This window comes from Lytechinus variegatus, chromosome 14 (assembly GCF_018143015.1).
Source record: "Lytechinus variegatus isolate NC3 chromosome 14, Lvar_3.0, whole genome shotgun sequence".
NCBI classification, from domain to species: Eukaryota; Metazoa; Echinodermata; class Echinoidea; order Temnopleuroida; family Toxopneustidae; genus Lytechinus; species Lytechinus variegatus.
The window spans coordinates 17,548,260-17,575,028 of NC_054753.1; the positions used below are offsets into that span (position 1 = coordinate 17,548,260).

General features: G+C 36.3%; 1 protein-coding gene across 1 annotated transcript in view; it reads left to right on the plus strand.

Moving 5' to 3' along the window:
• The first annotated feature begins 203 nt into the window (after window positions 1-203).
• LOC121428207 (cilia- and flagella-associated protein 74-like) overlaps window positions 204-26,769 on the plus strand; it is a 59,622-nt gene continuing 33,056 nt past the window's right edge. Inside the window, exons 1-7 of the mRNA XM_041624816.1 lie at window positions 204-291; window positions 10,462-10,754; window positions 12,603-12,761; window positions 13,503-13,706; window positions 14,714-14,887; window positions 24,617-24,727; window positions 25,082-25,184. Coding sequence (XP_041480750.1) covers window positions 10,471-10,754; window positions 12,603-12,761; window positions 13,503-13,706; window positions 14,714-14,887; window positions 24,617-24,727; window positions 25,082-25,184 — 1,035 coding nt within the window. The 5' untranslated portion in view covers window positions 204-291; window positions 10,462-10,470. The remainder of the gene's footprint in view (window positions 292-10,461; window positions 10,755-12,602; window positions 12,762-13,502; window positions 13,707-14,713; window positions 14,888-24,616; window positions 24,728-25,081; window positions 25,185-26,769) is intronic.

The following is a 26,769-nucleotide window of genomic DNA, read 5'->3' on the forward strand; positions in this document are numbered from 1 at the left end:
TAGATTTTTGCTTTACTATTTTACTTTGTTATGATTTGTTATTCTTTATATTGTTTGTATATTGCACGGCCTCTCTGAAAACCAGCCATTGGCTGATCGAGGGCTTTTTACCGTTTAATATCAAATCAAAATCAAATCTCTATGCTCTGATGTCTAGCGCTAGCCTGCGCCTCAGTCAGATCTGATGTGTCGCCCTCTACGTTGCATAACCGCGTTGCTACCGTCAACTAAGCAGAAGCAGAAACGCGACAGAATTACAGAATGAAATCAGACCACAATTAAGGATTCAAGGTAGGCTTACGTATATTAATTGTATTGAAAAAAATAAATATGTAAAGACATGTGCATTTAATTATTTTGTAAGATAAAGTAAGACTAGTTCGTCTCCAAATCGTCAGAAACTAAATGATAGAGAACGTTTGTCTGCGGAAGTTTCTAGCGGAAACTAGGCTCCGTAGACAGCCAGCGCGCTGGCGACGTATTCAAGGAGCACTGCACTGTGCAGCGGCCCAAAGCAGCGATCGAGGCGTGCATTTGCAGTTTGTAGATTATAGGTATGTGACAAAAAAAATGAAAATCCTCAAATCTCAATGAATTTGGTATCATTTGAAAGCCCTTAAAAAGACCTTTCAAATGATACCAAGAACTCAAATTTTCATCAAGAAATTATAAAGTTATTCCAGTTTAAGTCGCGCATATTTATCCAAATTTGTGGTCATTGTCTTAATGTAAAGTCAATGGAGTGCATAACCGATTTTTGTGACCATTTTGTGACCATTTTGAACCCAAGTCTTCAACGGGCTCTAACTTCTTTGTTTTTGAGCCCTTTGAAGTAATTTAGGTATCAATGGAAAGGTGAAAGAAAACTCAATTGATGTGTAATCATTTCACTTGGTAATTTTTCTTCTTATGTGTAAAATAATTTCTTTTAATTAATTCTAATTAATTATGCAAATTACAATTACTCGCCTCTTTTTTTTGCCAAATGAAAGTAATAATGAGAGATAATTTGTATATAATTTAGTTGGCATCAAAACAGCATCATGTAGATAATTTCCTAAATGAATTTGTTTAAAGTATTGTTTTTGTAATTTCTAATGTATTTCTTTGTTTTTCTGATATAAATTACAATTAGCTCTTTTTCAACTTTAGTATTGTGTACATGTATGTATGGGGTCTTTTTTTACAAATAAAAAATATCATTCCTTTTGTACATGTACTTTGTATGGTATAAAAATACAAGTGTGCTTTTCTGATGTATTTGATTGTTTCACCAATTCTTTATGTATTTTATTGTTTCAACAATTTGTTTATAGATGGATAATGTACCTTTCATTTTGGAGACCGTGGGCATTCGATTACAATTTTTTTAAGGAAGGATGAGCAGCAGAGTCTGAGGGTGTAAAGATGTAGCATTGCATGTAATTCAAGTATCAAGAAGGAAACATAAAAATTAAGCTTTAATATATGCATTTCTTGGATATGTATGATTACAACAAAGGCCATGTTCGAGCACTCCTTTTTTAATGAAAAATAAGTTCATATTCTAGCGTGAAATCACTGCACATAAATAAAGCTCTGAACAGCAACAAAAACAGGCATCAAAGCTCCAACACTCAAAACAAGAGAACAAAAGTGACACAAAAACTTATACAAATCCCATCCCCATTTCAACTTATGAACACAACCCTCCCCCCCCCCCCGGCACCCTTCTTGAAAAAAAAAATAATAATTATAATAAAATAGAAAAAAATGAATAACATAAAAAAAAATAGACAATAGAGCCATGTGGAAGTGAAATATTTCCTCTGAGAGTGAAAAATTAAACAACAAATTTTTTGCATTTTAATCATGGGCGGAAATTGGCCCCAAAGGTAGGGGGACGCTGGCATCGGTGGCGAAAGCCAACAGTTTTAGGGGGACCACCAAATTATTTTGATAATCAAAAAAATACACCAAAGGTTATCAACCAAAAATTATAGGGGGACGCAGAAAACTAAATTTGACAAGCAAAAAAAAAAAGAAAAGAAAAAAAAGGTTATCAAAAAAAAAAAAAATTGAGGTGGGGGGATCGTCCCCCACCTCAAATTAAGGGGGGGGGGTACACTTCCCCCAGCTTTCGCCGCCTATGGATGCTGGCAACTCTGACAAGTTAAAAAAAAGTTTATCCCCAAACTGTTGTAAGGTCATTTTCACCCCAAAAAGTTTGACCAAAAAAGAAAAAAAGAAAGAAAAAAATGTATTATTGTTACATGTCCCCCTATTATTTTGGGTAGGGGGACGTGTCCCCCTGGGATTTCCACCCATGAATTTAATTTTAGAAAAGTCAACATTGATATTCCACTGTCAAAAGCAAATCCAGTTTCCAAATGAAACGATAATCAACCACCTAGACTCTTGAGTCACATAACCTTGGGATGATAAAATCTTTCTGTGACAAATGAATGTATTAAAATCAATATCAGAATAATTATCTACGGTATAATGACAGAGATTTCCCAAAAAAGGCACAACATAATCATCAAGTAAGCAATTTACGATCTAGTTCAATCCAGCATGAACGACTCACTATCGACCGCTCCCATCACCCTGCCAACCGCAGGCGCATCGGGCAGCTCGACTGACGAGAGACCGGCTGTGACAAGGGTAGCATCGCCCTGCCATTGGCAGGCGCATTGGGCAGCTCGACTGCCGAGACCGGCTGTGACAGGGGTAGCTGGCATCTCTTATATCTGGACTGCGCAACGTCAGAATCGCGTAAGTTTGGATTTTTTGATAATTCAAATATATTTCCAGTCAAATTGTATACCTAATCGGATTCTTGTTTTACTTACCATTTAAAAATTTCGAACATTTACGCGTCCAAAAATTTGATGAACTTTCAAGCTCCGATATCCACACTTTACAGGCGAGTATCCACATTGAAACTTATATGTACAGAAAGAGCACATCTTCAGCTGTCTGTTAAAAGGCACGAGATTGCACCTACTATGTGCGCATGCGCATTAAACCCCATTTTCAATGAGCCGCCCAGACAGAGGCGATGCCACTCGTAGCAAAACCCGCGCGAAAACCGTGCCACCAAAACCAGCGCTCGCGATGCCCCGTATTCGCACATAGCTATAGATTATCATCTGGTCAATCGTGTCCATAACAACCTAGCATTGATGACTTTGTTAGTGTGGTACGGTATGTCACTGACACAGCTCCCGTAGGACTAGCGTGCCAAAATTGATTTTTTTGGTTGTTTTGGCTTCAATAGGGTCCCCTTAGGCCAAAAACGATGGGGTTCAAATTTTCAGACCCCTCCTTCCCTTTGTGGGGGGTCATTTTTGGCGCCATATTGGCCTGTACAAAGCCCAATAGGATAATCCATTGTTTTCAACCTTATTTCTCACTTTTCTTCACCAATTATATTTTTAAGTTGTCTGAGGTGTATGAGAATGAATATTCGATGATGTTGTGATGTCAATGTTTTTTAAATTTTACCATATGGGGGCGGACTTTACGAAAAATGCCCCAAAATTGTAAAATATTGCCCCCAAAATATTATTTTTCCCTTTTTTGGCACTAAAATTAGGAAAAAAGGATTACAAAATGAAATGAATATGTCTTTTTATACAATCCAACAACAGAGGAATATATCACCTGTAATATATATCATCATTTTTGGTCAATTGATGTAAAAATCATCCCCATTTCAGGATTTTATGCAGTGAAAACCTTACTACAACACTAGAGGGCGCCATAACTTATGATAAGCACTTCCCTAAAAAATCAAATTCTAGGCACTGTAATTTTATCAATAAATTTGAAAGCTGACACATTTCAAGAGCAATTATTTCCAATGCCGATTCATAGTATGGGCATCTAATTTGTTTGATTCTACCCCCCCCCCCCGGGGGGGGGGGGGAATAGCTGCCTTAGGTTAAAATAAAAAAATCCTGGATTCTTTTTTTTTTGTTAAATGACCTTTATTTGGTTTCTATTCAAAGATTTTTAAGGCTGAAGAAGTATATCGGGAAAAGTTGCAAGGACCCAGAAATCCAAGATGGCTTCCAAAAATGGAGTTTAAAATGGCTGTTGATACTTTAAATGGACATAGCACATTTTATATACCTGAGATAGATGGAATTGGTGTCTAGACCATGGTTTCAACGATCAAAATTGGGACAAGAATACCGTTTCCTTTTTTTATTTATTTAACTTTTGGAGGCCATCTTGGACTCAACATACCGGGACAGTCGGTGGTCCGGTATGTTAAAAAATCTAAGATGTCTTCCAAAAATGGGGTTTGAAATTATTGCTGTTGCTGCTTGAAAAACCAATACAGTTTGTTCAATATCCGAGAATATGAATGTGTGTGACTACCATGGAAAAGTGAGTCTAATAATACATTAGACATGTTAGAATAAGTTACAAGGAGAGTCGTTGGTCGAGTATGTTAAACAATAGAATATAAAATAGCCACTGTTATTTACAAGTGGACATGTAATATCCATCAAGAATATGATTTGATGTCTAAACCATGATTTTTAATGTCTGAAAATTAGTTACAACCGTTCGGGTGTTATGGCCTAGTGGATTGGTCTTTTGACATTGAAAGGGTCGTGGGATCGAATCCCAGCCATGGCATAGTTTCATTCTGCAAGAAATTCATCAACATTGTGCTGCACTCAACCCAGGTGAGGTAAATGGGTACCGGTAGGAAGAAATTCCCTGAATGCGCGAAGAAATTCCTTGAATGATAGAGCGCCTAGGCAGCCCATCTAAGGCAGGGGTAATAATAATGGCAAGGCCCGCTGGGAGAACAGTTTTTAGTACTGAAGTGGCTTCCCTAGGTAAATATACCTATATTATTAATATCATAACAAGGACAGTCATTGGTATATGTCGTTAAATCCAAGATGGCGTGAAGAAATCTGAGTCTAAAGTGAATGATGTTACTTAAAAATGGACATAGTTCATTTAAAATTCACCAAGGACATATGATTTTGGTGTCCACTCAATGGTTTCATGATTATAGTGATACTTTCGACTAGTTACAAAGATATGCACTTGTCCATTTTGCCTAAAAATCCATGAAAGTTTTCAAAATGGCATCTAAAATGATTCCTAAAACTCATTAATAATGGTCAGAGTTCATACAATATTAATATGTGAGGAATAATTTGGATGTCTACATGGTGGTATAAAGGGTCAGATAATACATTCAACAAATAACAAGGATATTTAGTTTTCCATTTTGTCTAAAATCCATGGTAGATTTAAAAAAAATCATCAAATGGGTGCTATTACAAACTCATGAATCAATGTGATAACTATATACATTTAACATGTTTAAGTGTATACATTTAATATTTTTCACAGGTTTGTATTGTTTGAATAATTTCTCCACTTTTAAGTAACAATAGTCATTTTGGAACCCATTTTTTAAAGCCAACTTGGATTTTAAGGCAAAATGGATAACTGCATAGTCATTGTAGCCAGTCCTTAATAAATATTTTTAATTTCAACTCTTGAAATACTAGTGTAGACACAAAAATAATATCCCCAGGTGTATGTTTAATGTTCTATATCCACTTTAAGTACATGTAATAGCAGTCATTTAAGCAATCTTGGATTTTTGATAAACTTGACATCCGACTGTTCTTTCAACTTGAAACAATACTTGATCCTTTAAACTCTAGTGTAGACACCAAAATCAAATCCAAAATGTGCATTTCTAATGAACTATGTCTACTTTTAAGAACCACAGTCAATTTAGACCCTGCATTTTGGAGGCCATATCGCATTTCTTGACATACCAGACCACTGACAGCCCTTATTTACTTATCCAAATGTCTTATTTGACCCTTGAAACCATTGGTTTAGACACCAAACTGGGGGCCGTTTCATAAAGCTGTTCGTAAGTTAAGAGTGACTTTAAGAACGACTGGTTATCCTTTCTTACGCGGTAAACCATCGCCTATGGTGTATACCATTTACCAAAAGAAAGGATCACCAGTCGTTCTTAAAGTCGTTCTAATCTTACGAACAGCTTTATGAAACACCCACCTGATATCTCCCAGGCCGATATGAAATGAACTATGTCCGCTTTAAGTATCAGCAGCCATTTTAAGATCATTTTTTGGAATTCATCTTTGATTTTTGGACATACCAGACCACTGACAGTCCTTGTAACTTATCCTTATATATTACTTGACCCAAACCAGTGGTTTGAAATTAAACATCGAAATCACATTTCCATGGACGATATGAAATCAGCTATGTCTGCTTTAAGTTTAGCAGCCATTTCAGAATAATTTTTTTGAAGCCATCATGGATTTTTGGACCCACCAGACCACTCACTGTCCTTTTTCCAATTTACTACTTCACCCTTAATATCATTGAATCAAAACCAAATTGCGGATTTTTAGCACACGGTAGCCTTTTTTGATGCCATCTTATATTTTCCAGCTAGGTATCCTGGGGTCATAATTCACTCTATTCTGTGTCAACAAATTATTTTAACTCCTAGACCATGGAGTATGAAACTAATTAGGATTCTAGGGTGGATGAGTGAGTCGTATTCATTATTTTTAAGTGAATGGTGGCCATCTTGGATACTATCTTGAAAATAACCACTTTCCCTGATGCAGATTTTGGTAGATTTTTAGTACATTATTCCTGAGATCAATTAGTACTAAAAACTGTTGAAAAACAATGTAAGTTCGGAAGTTCTCTAAACACCACATGTTATTTCAATAATGATTATTTGCATGTGTGCGTGTGTGGGGGGGGGGGCTAAAAATATATTGTATGTGTTTCTTTCTGTCTATCAGTAATTGGAAATTAGCCGAGAAGTATATAATTGACAATTCGAATTGAAGTCCTTTAATCGTAAATTGTACTCTAGAACGAGTGGCGAATGGTGAAAGTTGTATGCCAGTCAGTGGGGGGGGGGGGGGGAGTAGGGGATATGGTTGGTAGGATGCTCGTCTAACTTGAAGCCTTCAGATAGGCATTCTAACTGTCTAGGGATGATAAAATACCATAAAACAATTCATTTTTAACCGGGCGCAAAATTACTAATACTCCTGATTTTAGTGGGTCTTGATATAGGTGACCCCCTCAGGCAGTGGGTGAGGGTGGGGAAAATTAGAACCCTATCATTTCCTGATAGATTGGACCCAAGTGAATAATAAAAAAAAACAATTTCGGCACAAAAATCCTGCAGGAGCTGTGTCATGATATACCGTACCACACTAATATCATCATGATAAGTTATGGCGCCCTCTAGTGTTGTAGTTAGGTTTTCACTGCATAAAATCCTGAAATGGGGGTGACTTTTACATTAATTTACCAAGAATAATCATATAAATTACATGTGATGTATTCCTCTGTTATTGGACTGTACAACAAGACATATAAACTTTATTTTGTAATCTTTTTGTCCTAATTCTAGTGCCAAAAAGGGGGAAAATTATATTTTTTGGGTAATATTTTACAATTTTGGGGCATTTTTCGCAAAATCCGCCCCCCGTATGGTAAAAGTGAAAATATATTGACATCACAACATCATCAAATATTAATTCTTGTACACCTCAGACAACTTAAAAATAAAATTGGCGTGGAAAAGTGAGAAATAAGGTTGAAAACAATGGATTATCATATTGGGCTTTGTACAGGCCAATATGGCGCCAAAAAGGACCCCCCACAAAGGGAAGGAGGGGTCTGAAAATTTGAACCCCATCGTTTTTGGTCTAAGGGGACCCTATTGAAGCCAAAACAACCAAAAAATCAATTTTGGCACGCTAGTCCTACGGGATGACACACCATACCCCACTATGTGGCCTTATCATGAAATAAGTGACCTTTGTGTGTGTGCGCACTCGTTATGTACAAAGTCAATGGGAGATGAAAGCAGGGTGACCAGATTTCACAAAATGAAATACGGGACAATCGACAAAAAAGATCAACAAAGAAGGCTACACACTGTTACACCTGTGAAAAATTATAAAGAATTGGAAGGGAGGGTGAACGAAAGAATGAAGGCGAGAAAGAAAAGATGAAAGAAAAGAGATGAATAGAGAAGAAAGAAAAAAACTAAGGGGAAAATGAAGGAAAAAAAGAATAAAAGACAGAATAGAATGATGAAAGAAAGAATAGAAGAGAGAAAATGTTTCTGTCATTCTTTGAATTTAATACAGAAAGAAAGCAATAGAAGAGGAATACATGTGTGAAAGACAAAATAAAGGAGAGAAAAAGTAAGAAAAAGGAGGAGGAAAGAAAGAATGAAGGAAAGAAAGAAAACTGTTTCCTTCATTCTTTGAAAGAAAGAAAGAAGGAAAACAGTAGGGAAGGAGTGAAGGAATTAAGGGAGGGAGGGAGAGAAAGAATAAGGGAAAGAATTAGAAGGAAAAGTAAAATAAAGAATGAAAGAAAGGAGGAAAGAGAGGGAGGAAGAATGATGTGAGGAAGGAATGAAAACGTAATGGAAGAAGAGAAAGAATTAAAAGAAAAAGGAGAGGAATGGAGGGTAGAAAAGAGTTTTAAGAAAAAAGAACAAAGAAAATATAAAAAAGGAAATTTGATAAAGAAGACAGGTAAGAAAAAGGAGGAAAGAAAGAGAGAAAGGATAAGAAAGACAAATAGGAAATAAAGATAGATGGAACAAAAACGGGCAAGCAGGAAGGATATAAGGATGTAGAAAGAAGGATAGAAAAGAAAGAAAAAGGAAAAGAGTTCAAACTTCAAGCACAAAAATCCAATCATCTAACAAAGTCATAATGAAATTTGTTGTTTTTCAAATATATTTTTAAATAAATAATTTTTTAGAAATGAATAAAATTTCAAAGTGATTTTTTTAACTTAAAAATTAAATGAAACATGACGGCATCATACACAACAAGACTCAAAACAAAAGCTGAAACAACTAGATCTAGTTATGAAATCTCAATAACTTGTTCCTCCGATTACATCTCCAAATCAGTAATCTGAGAACCCATAATATAATCGTACAAATTTCCTGTCGTTTTTGTGATTATTTTGGCATGTTTGGTGGAGAGAATCTGCTGCGATCCTACATGCCTAGTTAGTAGCCTGCAACACAATGGCAGGAGGCCAGTTCGTTTACGATGTATTGGGTTAGCAAGAAAATCACCGCAGAACTTTCAAAAGTTTATTGATTTTATTGTTGTCTCTGCTTTGTCATCTATTGGTTATTTTGATGAAAAATTGTCACTTTTAAATACATTTTGTTCAATATTCTGAAATATGGGACAAATAGGCATCCCGGGAAGGGTTTGTCGGGACGCCCCGGGACAAAGAAGCAAAATACGGGACAATCCCGGGAAATACGGGACGTCTGGTCACCCTGGATAAAAGAGGATAGTACTAGAGCCACTGACGCTGACGACATGAACTGCTGTGAATGCAGGAGGCCCTAGTGACTTAAACTAGGATAATAAACACTTCGTGATATTTTTTAATATTTTGACATATACTAATTAATCATGAAGCTTTGAAACTCTTCCCAATACAGGCTAAGCGAGACATAAACACAGATGGATTTCCCTAGGAAATCCATCTTTGAAGTACCTAAGTAAAATAGAAATAGTCTGCTTTGACATGTGGAATAAAATAATCACAAAGGTTTAGTAAATGACGTAGAAATAAAATTGTAGACTAAAAAATAAGCATATAGCTCTCAAAGATGAAAGGTAAAGTCGCACTCTTCGTCAGTGCCCATGATGTGACAAAAAAAGAGAATTCAAAATCCGTTTCTGAAACAGAAATTTATATATATAGGCCTATGACATGCAGAATGAAGATTAAATTAATTCTTGAACTTCAAACATTTTAGGATGTCTCAGAGTCCCAAGTATTCTTCATGGTCTCCCTCTAACCTCTCTGTATTTTATTTGTCAGAATAAGCTGATGGATATTTAATTCATATAAATGATATTCCATTTTGTAATAAAATAAATACTTCAAAATTTGCATCTTCAATTAATTTCTTTGCATTCAATCACTAATTACTTCTCTCACAGATCACTTTCCTCATTTCATTTTTTTTTTCTCTCATCATACATGTACTTTCATTTTTTTCTCACATTTTTATCTTATTCATGATTTTGTCTTTGCAGTATTATTGCTCTCTTTTTGATCCCACAATCCTTTGCATGAATCTATTTGTGATAAGGTGTATTCTAACTTAGTGAAAGTAGATACGCAATGACCACGCACCTTACACCTGCATGCAATACATAGGCACATATTCATGAAAAAAATCTGACCCAAAAATCAATCCAGAAAAATAATGAATTTCGGGCATTTCATAGGTCGACTTGGCAAGGTATCTCACAATTTTGACAAGACAGTGCTGATTAAAGCTTCAGTTGCATTCAAATGAACTTGGCTGATTAGATTACTTGAATGATGAAACGACTATTCTTGCGATTTCATATATCATTCTAGAAAAGCAGAATGGAGGCACCTGTTTCTCAGCAGATGAGTCATGCCGATGACGGTCATCAGCTACAAACCGGTTTGACTACTGCCGAAGGCACAACACCATACAGCTACACAGATCCCGAGTTCCAATCACCAGCAGCAGGAGGAGGGAATGGCTACCCGGCTAGCTTCCCTCAGTACTCAGCGGAACCCCCTCCATCATCATACCATCCTGATAGCGGCTGGCTTGGAGCTAGTGGCTTAGGTTATAATAGCGAAGAAGATGCCTGGTCACAGAGTGATATATCCTTAGTTGGGTAAGTGTAATCATATGGGCCCGTATTCTGAAGTCAGGTTTAATTTAAACTCGGGTTTAAAGTTGTGGTTTAAGTATGGGAAGCCAAAAGTATCAATTTTTTTTTATTAAGTTGAACGTTTCTTATGGTTACTGTGCTCTTTCCGGATTCATCGATGGTGAAGACATTAATCTTTTTATACTTCCTAGACAATTATAAATGATTTGAGAGCCAAATGAGCTGAAATATGATATCTCTACCATTAGTGATTTATGTAACAATTGGCTAGCCATACTTAAATCACAACTTTAAACCTGATTTTAAGTTAAACCTGCAATCAGAATATGGGCCATGTTATTTTAAGTCCACCCCGATAAAAAGTTGATATGGATAAAAAGAGAAAAAAAACCAAGCATTTAATGTTGAAAATTTCATCAAAATTTACTGAAAAATAAGACTGTTATGACATTTTAAAGATTTGCTTAATTTCACCAAACAGTTATAAGTTCATAAGTTTATTTTATTTGTCTTCCAACTTTGAGTTTGAATACATGACAAACATACAAGTGTGTATGAAACAATAATCAGAGTACATGATACAACATACAAGTATACATAAAAACAGAGTATGCAGTAAAAAAGATTATACAGCTTTTTTAAGGCAGAAAAGAAATAATTTTAAAGGAGAACGAGGAGACCCAAGTGAAGCAATGCTTGTACATGTAAATTAAGGTGATTGGCTAACATTGGTTTGACTTTTAAAAAATCTGAGCTAGAAGGTCACACTTGTCACCTGTGTCTGTGATATGTTACAAAAATGAAGCCCAGAAAAAATGCGTTCGAAAATGATTATTTAGTACTTCAAAAAAAATGAAATATAAAGTGACCGGAAACACCATCTTAATTTCATCCCATACACTTGTGTACTATTTAGGTGTCTATAAGATGCCTATTTACAAAATCAGGGTTTGCCTGGTAGTTTTAGCTTTTCATTCTCAATAATGGTTGTTTTCAGGGTTTATTAGTTTTAATACATGCACTTGTACACGTGTTTCATCTTGGTTTGAGATTTTTTTTAAATCGACTGCTCACAAAGTTAAACAATACCTTTAGGGTTACAAGCATTGTTTTAAGATCTTATGGTTCAGTTATAATAGATTCACATCCTGGGGCCCGATTCATAAAGGACTTGCAACTGTTGTAACATTGCCATAATGGCAACTACCATGGTAACAGGGCTCAGCAGCCAATCAGAATCAAGGATACCATGGTAGTTGCCATAATGGCAAAGTTACAACAGTTGCAATACCTTTATGAAACGGGCCCTTATCTGGTGACATCACCCTCTCACTATCCTTTATATTTGATTATAAATATGAAATATACATTTTCTCCTCCATGGCTTGTGAAACAAGTTTTATTCCTCTCTTAACTTGTGGTATTACCATTGTTTTAAGATCTTATGGTTCACTCAATTTAGTCCTTATTCTTAAATCCGTAAAAACTGAAATATTTATAATTCAAACAATAAAAACAAAATTTAATAGTGAGTGAGGGACATCATCGACTCTCTTATTTGCATGTCACTGAGCTGTGCATGTAACCTGTACAGGTGATCTATGATTCTTGAAGGTATTGTGACAGACTTTTTTATGTGAGTTAACTACTTAATTTTTTCGTGGAGGTGCCATTGTCAAGTGTCTAAAGGCATGTGACTAGACACGAAAGTCCAGGGTGTGATCCACTGCCATGGCACAATGCCCGCGAGGTATTTCACTACAGTGCTCTTTTATCCTACATTTTTGGAAGTGCTTGGTAACCATGTATGCAATTGTTTTGTTTCTTAAAATGTGACTTTATTTTTAACAGACCCGAAGAGAGCCTCTTGGATGAAAATGGGACCAAGCCGTCTGAAACTCTGAAGAAATTCTCAAGAGATGACAAGTTGAGGATGTTGGCCCTCAGACGTCACCTTGATAACCTTGATCGTCAGCTCCTGGATCAAGAGAACATAGTCGATACGACTAGGTGAGATAAGACATAGATCATAAGAAGACAAGATTTGGGCTGCCATTTTTCAGACTCAAATCTGAATTCAGATTCTTTCAACATATTTTCGGCCATAGCAAACACCTTTTTCATGTAGTAAAAGGGTCATTCTAAATGGTTTTCAGACTTTTGAATCGATTCAAAGTGGCATATCTGGAAGGTGTTGTTATTTTTCATAAACAGATTTTTTTCAATTATTTGAATTGTTTAGAAATTGTTTAAAAAACTTTTAAAATTTTTTTAAATTGCACTCTAAACCAAAATGTTTGTAATTGCCTACAGGTTGTGCCAGTTTTGTTTGTGCTGAACCCATCACCCTTTTCTCTTTTTGTAATGATGATATATTTTATTCAAAAGACCACATTCTAAATTTATGTGAAAATGCCTTTTTTTTTTTATCCCAATATCTTATTTCTTATTTTTATGATCATGTAAAATAGAAAATATCATGATTTATTTTTTTGAGTAGCGTGTATTTTTCATGATTTGTGAATCATTTTGAAAATAAAGACAGATCATGTTATTCAATGAGCCTCAATGGCCGTTTTCATTACATTTATATAGATTTATATGATTATGCCTTGTGGTAAAGTGTTTATATTTATGTAATGAAATTGTTTAGAATTATGGTTTTGATCATTTTTTCTTTCATATTGCAATGATAAATGAACTTCATGAATGTTTTTTATTCTGCATTTTGTGTCATTTCATTCCATTTAGGGAGGAACTTGACAAGTGTAGGACGAGCCTTGAAGCGCTGACCTTGGAACGTGATCATGTCATGATACAGCTTGATATATGTCAGAGGGATGGTCACTCTGCTAACATGTACAGACTACAGAGCAAGTTAGACAAGCTAGCCAAAGAATTGGGAGCAGAGGGGATATTAGAAGCACAGATCATGGAAAGACTTGATAAGGCTGAGTAAGTCAAAATGTTCCAATGAGCATTTTGTCGTTCGGCAAGTAAAAAGGACAATATGACACTGTCAATTGCATAAAAACGATACAAAATTCTCATTCAGAAAACATAAAAATACGAAAAACAATATTTTTTATAGTATCAGTTGGCCATAAGGCCCTTTTATTTTGTGTAACAACAATTTGATGTTATTGGGACATTTGAATTGCTTCAATTTTGGGAAATAATTGTCATTCATTTCTTTTTTGAAGCTATGCATTCTCCTGACTGAACTTTAAAAGGAGTTTGTGTCAGCAGTGGATTCTTTTTTCCTATTAATTGTAGTAAATTTCCCTTAAATAAGGATATCTGAATTTTCCAATGAAATAATAGCTTTAAGTCAAATTTGAATTATTCACTAATACATCTAGTCGTTATCTGCAAACAGAGTCATCTTGAAATCGAATACATCAATAATCGTTTACATGATATTGATAAACAAACTGCTCTTTTCAACTGTGCAAAGTGCTTAAGGCGCTAATTGGCTTTGTTACCCAGGTTTTAGTCAGTCGCCATCCCAAAGAAAAAAAATATTTCAAGGAATGGCTATTCCAGACATTACCTATTTACTACACTTAAGAAACTGGTTCATTGTACCGGAGGGTTGTACTTTTAAAGAAGTCGAGATATAACGCTGGAAAATACAGTACAACAATCAGCTGCACAGAACGTTGTTAGCGCTTAATTTGCGTAGAGACAGTCACATATTTTGGATTGTGATGTCAAACGTTGATCCCAGATGTAAATAACACATTGTTGTGACTTTATGCATCCCTGTGATATTATCGGCTGTCACAGGGCTTCAGTTAGCATGTTGTTAGCAATGACAATACAACTGTCTAGCTGATACAAGGTAGTTATGATTATCAAAATAAGCATTATTTTTAATGGAATTGTTTGGTAATGGCATGTTTTATGAGAGTGTCGACTCAAAAGTCTGTTCTTGCTCTATGCCTGTCCATGCCTACTAGGTTGCAGCTATCCCGGTTTGATCTTGAGCGAGGCAAGTACCTGCTTGAAGAAGAGGAACTTGAGAAGAAGGAAGCTGATCTAGAGTTGGAGAGGAAGGCTAATGCTGCCAGGAGAGCCCAGAAGGAAAGTAAATATCTGTCCCAGGCGGAGCAGAGGAAAAACATCAGAGAAAGGTATTAAACCTGGGGTCCGTTTCATAAACCTGTTCGTAAGTTAAGAGCGACTTTAAGAACGACTGGTGAACCCTTATTACGCGCTAAACCATTGCCAATTTAATATACCATTTACAAAAAGAAAGGATCAACAGTCGTTCTTAAAGTCGCTCTTAACTTGCGAACAGCTTTATGAAACACCCACCTGCTAAGGGAGCCCATCCATATTGCATTGGCAGCGTGCACCCGCGAGCGTACGCTTGCACACTCTAAGACGGGATAATAGCGTCGGCCAGCGGCAGCTAGCTGCGATAATTAAAACACAATAGAACTCACATCCGCTCTCGCAGCTCCCCCTGTGCCTGCTGCCGCTCGCTGCCATACTTTATGTTACATTTGATTATAGATTTAATCCTCAGCTCGCTGCATCTAGCGGCAGCTAGCGGCCGCTAGCTGCGCTGTCGCTGCCCCCATCTCTATCGAAATTCGCAAAGGCAATCTCACCCCGCGCCGGCCACGGCTAGCCTTCAATTCCGCGACTCGCTCTGGAATGAAGACCCAGAATGAAGAGTAAACATGTACGTCGTGGTGCCTGTACTAGTTCCACTTGTCGTGCTACTCGACTTCAAATTATTATATTTAAAAGCATGATAATGAAAGGCGTTCCTCTTTTATGTCCGTATCGAAGCATTTCATGCAAGCACGCTCTATTGGAAATGACTACAGCTAGCTAGCGGTAGAATATGCTCGGCCGCATCGTGTCTCCTACACGTGCGCATAATTATGAAATTATGATAAAAATTCTCGATCTCGATAAGTCGATGGTTCTCAATAGTTTCCGTTGTCAACGAACTGAACTGAAAATTAACGCCATCAATAGAAATACTGCCGATTTCGAAACTGTTGCAGCTTTCGAATTGAGATTGACACGGAAGATTCACACATGAAAAATAAGTTGAATTAATGACTTTTTTAACGTATGATTTTGGGACCGGATACAGATGGATTACACGCCTATTTTATCCCGTTTTATCCGAACATCAACGTTGCTTCTTGGCACTGACAAAAATATTAATTCCCGAGCATGAAAATCAAGAAGCGCAAGACAAACCGTTCGTTTAAAAAGAATATTAATGATCGAGCAGTTGTACGAATTGTACCCATGCATAGTTTTTTTTTACCTCTATTAAGGCCATAGTTTGAGACATCTTGGTATGAATAGGCCTATATCATCCAACTCGCCGGATAATGTCCGCCAAGAGTGTATAACTAGAGGGGTATATAGGCCTATTCATCTTTGCCACGGGAAGATTAATATTTTTAGAACATTTATTCTTCTGACAGAGGCCAGATAAAATGACACAATATGAATATGATGCCCGAATGTAACTAAATTAGTGCGAACATTGATATCAACGGCAAACTAAATAATGACGCCATATCATTAAACACGCTAAATCGCAAATCAACAAAATGTCTACTTCTTTTTCTTTTGTTAGACATACTGCCTTACTTTTTATGTTGGTTTGAAATACTTCCTTTTATGATATTTTTGTTTTGATTTTTTGACATTTTGATTTTGTTTCTGACATCGTATAAATTGTTTGGGTATATTTATGTTGGGTTTTTTGTTTAACTTATGCCGAATTTTTGATATTGTAGGCACTCTTGATTCTAGAGGGAACGCAATCTGCTTCTGTTGGACTTTTTTGGAAAAATAAGCGAATTGTATTTCTTCCAGGAGAATAAAAGTTTACATTGGAAGGTTTTAATTGATTTCATGATATATAATTTCCACTTCAAAACAATTTCAAAAATACGTCTCGAACGATCGTGCATTAATCTAAGACTAAGATGTTGAGTACTTTTATTCCAACGTATTTCCCTTTTATTGGAAAGATAAGCGAATAATATTTATTTCAGGAAAAAGAGCTTATGGTATCTGAAACAAATTCTATATAATTTCCACCTCAAAACAATTTTGAAATACGTTCCGATCGATCATGAGCTGTGATCTGAGAGTTGAGACCATTTATCTAATGTATTTAGGACTTATATTTCTGACTTAATTGAAAAGATACGTGAATTGTACTTCTTTTTAGGAGAGAGTTTATTCTCAAAGGAAATTAAATTATTTCAATATAATTTCCAAATCAAAACAATTTTGAAATAATTTCTGTCTCGAACGATTTTCAATTAATCTGAGACGTTTAAAATTTTTATTCCAACCCTTTACCTCTTACGGACCTAATAAACGGCCAAAGTCAACGATCAGCACCATTAGCGTACCTAATAAGGGGGGTGGGCAGACTGCCCCCCTGACGAGTCACAACACATGCAAGTGACGTATCCCTGCCCCCCCCCCCCCTGACGAGTCCAAAGTGATCCCTGACGAGCCATAAGTGACCCCTCTCCTATGTGAAGACTTTTTTTTTTGCTTGTCAATTTTTTTTACCATTTATACCTCGGTCACATTTGCTCTATGGCGGCTGTACGGCGAGTCGGAAACAGCCGTTTTAACATTTTTGAGCCAGCTGCATATAGGTGGTTTGTATATAAAACAAATGAATAAACGGCTGTTTTAATTCGCCTTACGGCTGCCGTAGATCAAATGTGACCGAGGTTTAAGTCTCGGTATAAAAATCAGTGCTTTTCAGTATCAAGGATCGTCTTTCTAGGCACGGGATTAAATCCGATCAACCTTTCATCCACCAGTTTTCTATAGTGCGTTAACAATTCCCTAGTGACGCTAAAGACCACACGCAGAGTGGGGGGATTGCGGGGGCGTTAAGGGTCGAATGCAAATTACAAACGCCGTCTTTTGATCGCTCTACATCATTTCGAGCAGGAACAATAATAAAAAAACCCGGATGTGCGGTTTAGTAGTCCATAGTTTTTTTTCTTATTAAAAAAAACATTGAATGAAGAAAAAGAAAACGCTTGGGATCCAGATGACATCCCCATACAAAACATCAAACTTTTGAAAAAAAAGTGAAACTGTATGATACTCATTGTAATTTCCATACTGCAGTATTTGATTAATCCAATCATTTGAGGCCTATTTTTTTTTAGTTTAGCAACATTTTGTGAATAAATAGGCTACGGCCATTACACACATAATGGGAACTGATACATGTGACAATCCTTTTTTTAGTGCCGCATGTTGTTATTCAAATGAGGAAACTCTTCACCCTCTATTATGAACATGATGAATGGGTGCTACTGCGTATTTTGCGAACCGATTCCATTGTTGGATGCATGGAATATCTCTGTCGTTCTTTGATTTTCGCCATCATTTCCGATTGATCATGTGTTGATGTAAGAGCGATTGTTTTGAGGTGCAAACAATTTAAGATAAATTTCATATATCTTTAGGACTGAATTTATGTTCTCTGAGAACATAAATGACACTTTCCCGGCAATATCGGAAAGGCAAATGAAATGGAGTTACAAACATCTCAAATTAATGCAGGATCAATCACGCATGATTTTAAATTTAATGCGAGTGTAAACGATTTAAATAACTGATATTTCCGTATATGGACGAACCCATGTTCTGTCAGAAAAAATGAAATGACTAATTTTCCCGACAAAGTCGAAAAGGCAATATTTTAATGGAATAAAAGTCGCAAAATTTCTTATTCTTGATCCAATCCGACATGAGATGAAAGTATTTCAGTATGGAATATCGAGTTAAAAGATATCCTCTGTCAATAAAAAATATATTTTAAGACTTTCGATGTGGAAATAATTGATTTTTGTTGGGCTATGAATACCTATATCTTCCAACAACATACGATTGTTGTTCTTGGTCCGACCCGTTATAAAATGATGGTCGACTTTAAGAAAATCATAGATATACCTATATACAGAGTTTCGATCTAGCTGATACTTCTAAAAGGTTTCGAATCGGAAAGAGATCCGACCCGACATAAAATGGCGATATAAAATTGACAAATATCGAGTTCATAAAGATCTTGAATTATTAAAAATATACTTCTTTTGGAACAGAAAGAATATAATTCGCACTACGCAATAATATCTACATCTTCTAACAAGATGCAATTATTGCTTGTTCTTGATCCGACCCGATATGAAATTAAGTATACAAAAAAAGTTACTCCTCCCCGTAATCAAAATTACCCTGCCGCCGCCCATCCTCCTACCCCGGATGGCGGGCAAGGGGATTTAAAAAAAGAGTAATACATATATAATGATAATATGACAAAATATATTTTGCGTTCAGAATTTTATGTTGCTCTATATACACAGCACATGGCGGTAAATGAACGTGGACTGAAAAAGGGACGACATGTTCTATTTCCACTCCATGCAGAATCATTGCCACTTTCGTGCAATTTCTAGTTAATTGATGCATACGCAATTGTTGATGATTATTTTACATCTCGTCTTTTTCTAACAATTTTGTCCAATAGGCGTCACTTTTCTTCTGTGTCTAATTTGTCAACAAGGTTAGAGCTGCATGCTTTTATCCTCTCAACGATAAAATGCGAAGGAACAATAGATTTAATTCCTTATAGAATTAGAGCTATTGTGACAAGTTCGGGCAACTGGCACTTCGTCATTTCACAAAGGAGTGATTAGTGCCCATGATCGAATTCATTGACCCTGAGCTTCATTGAAAACATTTACGTTAGCATCTCATTTTTTTGTCAGGACGACCTTTGTGCTTTTCTTGGCAAAAATAACAATTACAAGAATTCTTTGAACAGGAGTGAAAGCAGGAAGCCTGACCAGGTTGACGTTATTCCAAATGGTGCAAAAATAACCCCAACATGAAACTACAATGAGCACGCAATAAACAGACGAACATTATATTTCAAAAGTGGTTCGGGTTATTATAATTTTGTAAATGTAATTTGAAAAATCGCGAGAGCAAAAGAAAGTTTAAAAACGGAGAAAAGAACGCAAATACAATGAATTGAAAGATGTGAAAAAAAAACAAGTATGAAAAGTAGATCATGAAAATTTAAAGAACGGGATCTTAAAAATAGCGACCAAGCCGACCATTATGTTTTATATGGGTAGTTGGACATCAAACATGTCGGGGGGGGGGGAGAACACGTCCTTCCAAAAGTCAGTTAAGCGTAGGGGACACAAAATGTCATACACCCCACCCTCTCCCTGGCTCCCCCAACAAATGGAAGCTTTAATTCATTTGATTATTTACGAACGTTCTCTAAATGTCAAAACTATCAAAATTGTTGAAGATATGCCTTATAGAAAATTCAAGCGCGCTTCGTGTCGTGTTTTCGTGCTTGCACCATGTACAAAGGCCAAATGAAATCTGATCTTAGTTATATAGCAATATAATGAGGCATATCTTTTAAAGTAGCTGAAAGGGCAGCTAGGCATTGTGGCCCGGGTAAATCTATTAGCGCCCTCACTAGTGTGGACTTGGTTGTATACCCCCCCCTGATTTTTAAGTTTATCTTTCTTTTAATTATGTTAACAATTTGCAAAGATTTTGTATCCCCACGCCGATACAAAAGGTAAGTTATAATCAAAGTTCTAATAATCCCGCCTTCTAACAAGGTATTCTTTTTAGATGCCTATTGACATTACCGCCCTAAAAATATATATGTACATAATTATACCAAAGGGCTATACATACTTTGTTGATTTCAACATGCCCATGATTTTATAGGTCTAATAATTTTCGACACCCAGCCCCCCCCCCCCCCCCCCCCCCCCGTTTACATGAAATCGCCGAACAATTTTTCAAAAGATTCTAGTGTTGGATGACTTTTAAAAGCATTAAAATGTTATAAGAGGGCAAAAAAGTAGACTCCACAGGATGTTCTTTCTTATCCTCTTTTAAGATTAACTGATTAAATACCTAACAATGGTGCTGTTTAAGTCATTAAAGATCAAAGCGGTCATTTGCTTTCACAATATAATGCGTGGCAAGTTCTTTTCAAAGAAAGTATCCGACGTAGATTATATTGATTATCATTGAAGGGTCATGGGCGTAGCGGACATAACTATTCTGCGAAAGATCCTGCTCTTTTCATTGCGCTTGAGCGTTTTTCAGACTACTCGTTACAATGGGCTTCTAAATTGATTAATTGTGTATACATTGCACGAGTATGGAAACAATGAATTGCCGAGAAGCACCATTACACTCACCTGCTGCGACAAAATAATCCAATGATTATGTAAAATGAAATGAAATTACTTGAATACTTTTGCATCAAATATTATGGCATAAAATCACAAATTTTGTAATTTGAACAATCAAATTAATGGCAAGGCGAATTATATCATTCTAAAACAGGAACAAGCGATTATCGCGCATTGGTGGAAGAAATAGTTAATTTTTAAGCAGGGTTAATTAGATATATATGAATTCTTCCACCTTGAAACGTACTAGAAGTATTTATAAAATCATTTATTAGACAGTTTTTGGCTCAATATTTCGTACATTTATGCCTTTATTTCGTGTCCGAGCAGAAATGAACACACAAGCGATAATCGTACATTGTTTGAAAATACCGTAGATTATTGGGAAAGGCAGTCAGATGCTTTCCACCTCATAACTATTTAGAAATCTACAGCCTATTTTATCTATTAACATGCCAAATAATTTGCGTCATTTCATGTCGGGTCGGATTCAAGAACAAGCTATCATCGTACATTGTTCGAAGAAAAGAAAAGTTATTTTATTTCCGCCTTAAAACTATTTTTGAATAATCTAGGACACATGTTATCTGTCAATGTTCCATATATTTTGTTTTCTGGTCGAATTCAAGAACAAGCGATTATCGTACATTGTTCAAAGAAATACGTAATTATTTCGCAAGTTTTATTATATGAACACGAATCTTTCCACCTAGAAACGTACCAGAAATATTTTAAAAACCATTTAAGACACTTTTTAGCCCAATATGTCATTTTTTTGTACCTTCATTTCTCGGTTCATTTCGTGCCAGAGCGGAAACAAACACGCAAGCGATAATCGTACATTGTTGGAAAATATCGTAGATTATTATGAAAGGTAATTAGATTCTTTCCGCCTTAAAACCATTTTAAAAGTATATTTCGAATAATCTAGGATCCGTGTAATCTATTAATATTTCATACATTTTGTTTTATTACATATCTGTTCGAATTGCGACGATTATCGTACATTGTTCAAAGAAATACATAATTATTTCGTAAAGTTTAGATACATGAATACAAATCTTTCCACATTCAAACGTACCAGAAATATTTTAAAAACCTCTTAAGACACTTTTTAGCTCAATATTTCATTCTTTTATACTTTCATTTCGTGCCGGAACGGACCTAAAATTATTTAAAAGTAGGCCTTTATTTTGAATAATCTACGACCCATTTATATTCCATATATTTTGTTTTATTAAATGTCTGGTCGGATTCAAGAACAAGCGATCATCGGACATTGTTCAAAGAAATGCATAATTATTTCCCAAGTTTGATTATATGAATACGCATAGGCGGCGGAAGCGGGGGGGGGGGGGGGGACGGGGGGGGACAAGTCCCCCCCCCTAAATTTTAGGAGGGGGGACGGTCCCCCCTAAATTTGTTGTTGATGACCTTTTTTTTTTTTTTTTTTTTTTGCTTGTCAATTTATTTTCCTACGTCCCTAAAATTTTTTGGTTGAGAACTTTTTTTTTTTGCTTGTCAAAATTTTTTTGGTTGTCCCCTCCTAAAATTTTTGGCTTCCGCCGCCAACGTGAATACGAATCTTTCCACCTTGAAACGTACCAGAAATATCTTTATGACCATTAAAAACACTTTTTAGCTCAATATTTCCTTAATTTCCCCGTTCATTTCGTGCCGGAGCGGAAACAAACAGGCAAGCGATAATCATACATTTGGGAAAATACCGTAGATTACTATACGAAGAGTAATTAGATTCATTCCGCCTTCAAACTATTTAAAAGTATTTACGACCCATTTATCTATTAATATTCCATACCTTGTATTATTGATTGTCTGGTCGAATTCAAGAACGAGCGATTATCGTACATTGTTCTAAGAAATACATAATTATTTCGTAAAGTTTAGTTACATGAATACAAATCTTTCCACATTGAAACGTACCAAAAATATTTTTAAAACCTCTTAAGACACTTTTTAGCTCAATATTTCATTCTTTTATACTTTCATTTCGTGCCGGAACGGACCTAAACAAACACGCAAGCGATGATCTTACATTGCTAGAAGTTACTATGTACTATTTCATGTCGGGGTCGGATTAAGAATAAGTGATGATCGTACTTTGTTGGAAGAAATAGATCATTATTACGCAACGGAAATAATATAAAACTAATATCAATATGAATCTTTCCACCTCGAAATGTATAAGAATTATTTTGCTAAAAATCTAAGACACTTTTTAGCTCAATATTTCATACTATAATACCTTCATTTCGTGTCGGGCAGACATGAAAATCGCCGCATCGGTCGCGCACATTTCACCAACGGATTTAGAAAGCACATCATTTTGAGTACGAGTATTCGCCTGCAAGTTGGCCGCGTGCAAGCTGCGAGAAGCGGCGAGAAGCTGCAATGATAAAATCTAGGATTAATGATTCCTGTTAATCTGCTTTAATCTGAGCAGCGCGCCGCCGCTAGCTGCGTCTAGCGGGGAGATACATCCTGTTCACTAATTACCGCAGCGGGGGTGTGCTCGCGGGGTGCACGCTGCCAATACAATATGGATGCGGTCCCTAAGAGAACACTGTTTTGACCTGCGACTCTATAATAACAGGATTCCTAGCCCATCAAGGAAATCGGGGAAAATTGTTTTACTTTTTCCAGTCAGGGAAAAATCAGGGAATTTGATCAAAATCCCTGAAATCAGGGGAAAATGTCTCAAATGAGGGAAAATTGTTGGTTCTGGTGTGGCTGGTCATACATTGTGTCCCACATTTGTCCCTCATTGGATGTTTGCAGTGTGAAATAATGTGTGTCCTAGTGTATTCTAACATTGTGGTACAGTGTATTCCACTTTTTGTTCACTGTGTGTTCATGATGTACCAGTGTCTCCCACTTTGTGTTCATAGTATACCACTGTGTATTCACTGTGTGTTCACAGTGTGTTCTAGTATGAGTTCACCATGTGCCACAGTGTCTCCCATTGTATGTTCACAGTGTGCCCCAACGTGTGTTCACAATGTATCAATATGTCTCCTATTGTTTTTTCGCAGTATGTCGGTGTATTCCACTGCCTGCCCACTGTTTGTTCAGTATGTTCCAATGTGTGTTCACAGTGTACCATAGTGTATTCTTATGTGTGATCACAGTGTCTCCCATTATATGTTCACAGTGTGTCACCGTGTCTCCCATTGTTTGTTCACAGAGTGTCACCATGTCTCCCATTGTATGTTCACAGTGTGTCACCATGTCTCCCTTTGTTTATTCACAGTGTGTCACCATGTCTCCCTTTGTTTATTCACAGTGTGTCAGTGTCTCCCATTGTATGTTCACAGTGTGTCACAGTGTCTCCCTTTGTTTATTCACAGTGTGTCACCATGTCTCCCTTTGTATGTTCACAGTGTGCCACAGTGTCTCCCATTGTATATTCACAGTGAGCCACAGTGTATTCCACTGTGTATTCACTGTGTCACCCGATTTGTGTTCACAGGTTAGAACAAAGTGGAACAGTATATTGAATAATATCCACAGTGCTATTAAAATGCTCAAATTTTAACATTGCAAATCTTATATTCACTGTTAATGTTTTGATCTGATTCTGCACAGAGATCACATAGAGGCTTTGATGGAACATGATAGGAAGCATAGGGAGGCAGTGAATGCTGCCAAGAAAAGCCAAGAAGTTGCTTCACAATACCTCAAACAATCCTTGGCAAGGTAAGTGAATGATGTTAAAGTCATTGGGTTGTAAAAAGAAATTAAAATATCTTTTATTAAAGAGGTTAACTGCTGACTTGAAGAGATGGCGGTTATGGCTGTGATATTTTGAAGGCAATGATGATAATGATGGTGATGATGATTATGATGATGATGATCATCATCATCATGACAATGGTGATGATGAGGGTGATGAATTGATGATCAGGATGAAAATGACGATGACAGTGATAATGATGGTGGTGATAGTTTTGACTGATATTGATGATGATGACGGTGATGATGATGATTATGATTGTGAGGATGATGATGACAAAATAAAGAACTTTTTATCATATCTTTTTTTTCTTCCAGATATCGTCAGGAAGAGGCTGATGAATTAGAAAGAGAGAAAGCACATGCCGAGAAAAGAATGGGCACTTTGCTTAAACTCAAGCAAGACATCAGCTCCAATAGGGTAAGTCAAGTACCATAACAAAACTCATAACCCTTATTAAACTGGGGAGGTCAATTTGACCCCCCTTCCCTCAACAAATTTTGCCGCCGCGCAATTTTTGTCTCACCTGCATAGCAGAGTGAGACTATAGGCACCGCTTTTCTTGCGGCTGCGTCAAGATCAAATCTTATCCTAAGGTTAAGTTTTTGAAATGACATCATAACTTAGAAAGTATATGGACCTAGTTTATGAAACTTGGCCATAAGGTTAATCAAGTATTACTAAACATACTGCCGGAGTTTCATGTCACATGACCAAGGTCAAAGGTCATTTAGGGTCAATGAACTTAGACCATGTTGGGGGAATCAACATCAAAATCTTAACCTAAGGTTAAGTTTTTGAAATATCATAACTTAAAAAATATGTAGACCTAGTTCATGAAACTTGGACAAAGTTTAATCAAGTATCACTAAACATTCTGCGTGAGTTTACCGTCACATGACCAAAGTCAAAGGTCATTTATGGTCAATGAACTTTGGCCGAATTGGGGGTATTTTTGAATTACCATCATAACTTTCAAAGTATGTTGGTCAAGTTAAAAAAACTTGGACATAACAGTAATCAAGTATCAATGAACATCCTGTGCACATTTTAGGTCACATGACCAAGGTCAAAGGTCAATGAACTTTGGCCATATGGGCGTATCTGTTGAATTACCATCATAACTTTGAAAGTTTATTGATCTGACTCATGAAACTTGGACATAAGAGTAATCAAGTATCACTGAACATCCTGTGCGAGTTTCAGGTCACATGATCAAGGTCAAAGGTCATGTAAAGTCAATGAACTTTGGCCATGTTGGGGAATATGTTGAATTACCATCATATCTCTGTAAGTGTATTGGTCTAGTTCATAAAACATGGAAATATGAGTAACCAAGTATCGCTGAACATCTAGTGCGAGTTATAGTAGTTTTCAAAGTCAGCACTGCTGCTATATTTAATTGCGTGATGCAGTTGAGACCGCCAGAGGCATTCCACTTGTTTTTTATCGTGCCGCTTGCTGACTTTTTACTTTAAAGTCTGCGCATCTGTTGAGACCAAATTTGCATTGCCCGGGTACGCGGTTCCGGAATTACGCAATATTTTGTAAGCGCATGTCGGTCCCAAAATTGCTCAAAAATATGAATTGTTTTGTAAATATTTGTTAGAAATGTAAAAATCTGTATGTTCACCAAGAATTAGCATTCAATCAGCAAAATAAATTGAGCTAAAGGCAAAAACATACCGTAAACAACCAAAATTAGGGCAAATTTTATACGCTTATTTGCATAATATAAGCATTTAATTTTTAGAAAATTTTACTATTAGGTCTTGTAGTTTACATCCGGCTCTACGCGGGTGCAAATTTTTGCGGCGATCGCACAATCAATGGCTGAGATCTGGGGGGTTAAGTTGCACCCCCCCAGTATATGTTGGTCTGAAATAGCCAAGATAAGATGGGGTTAAGCCATCATCCCCCACTACACTAGTCAAAACAAATGGGAATGCTGTACATAGTTCACTCAATGCATGCTATCAGCTAGTAAAATAGGTCTATTGAATTG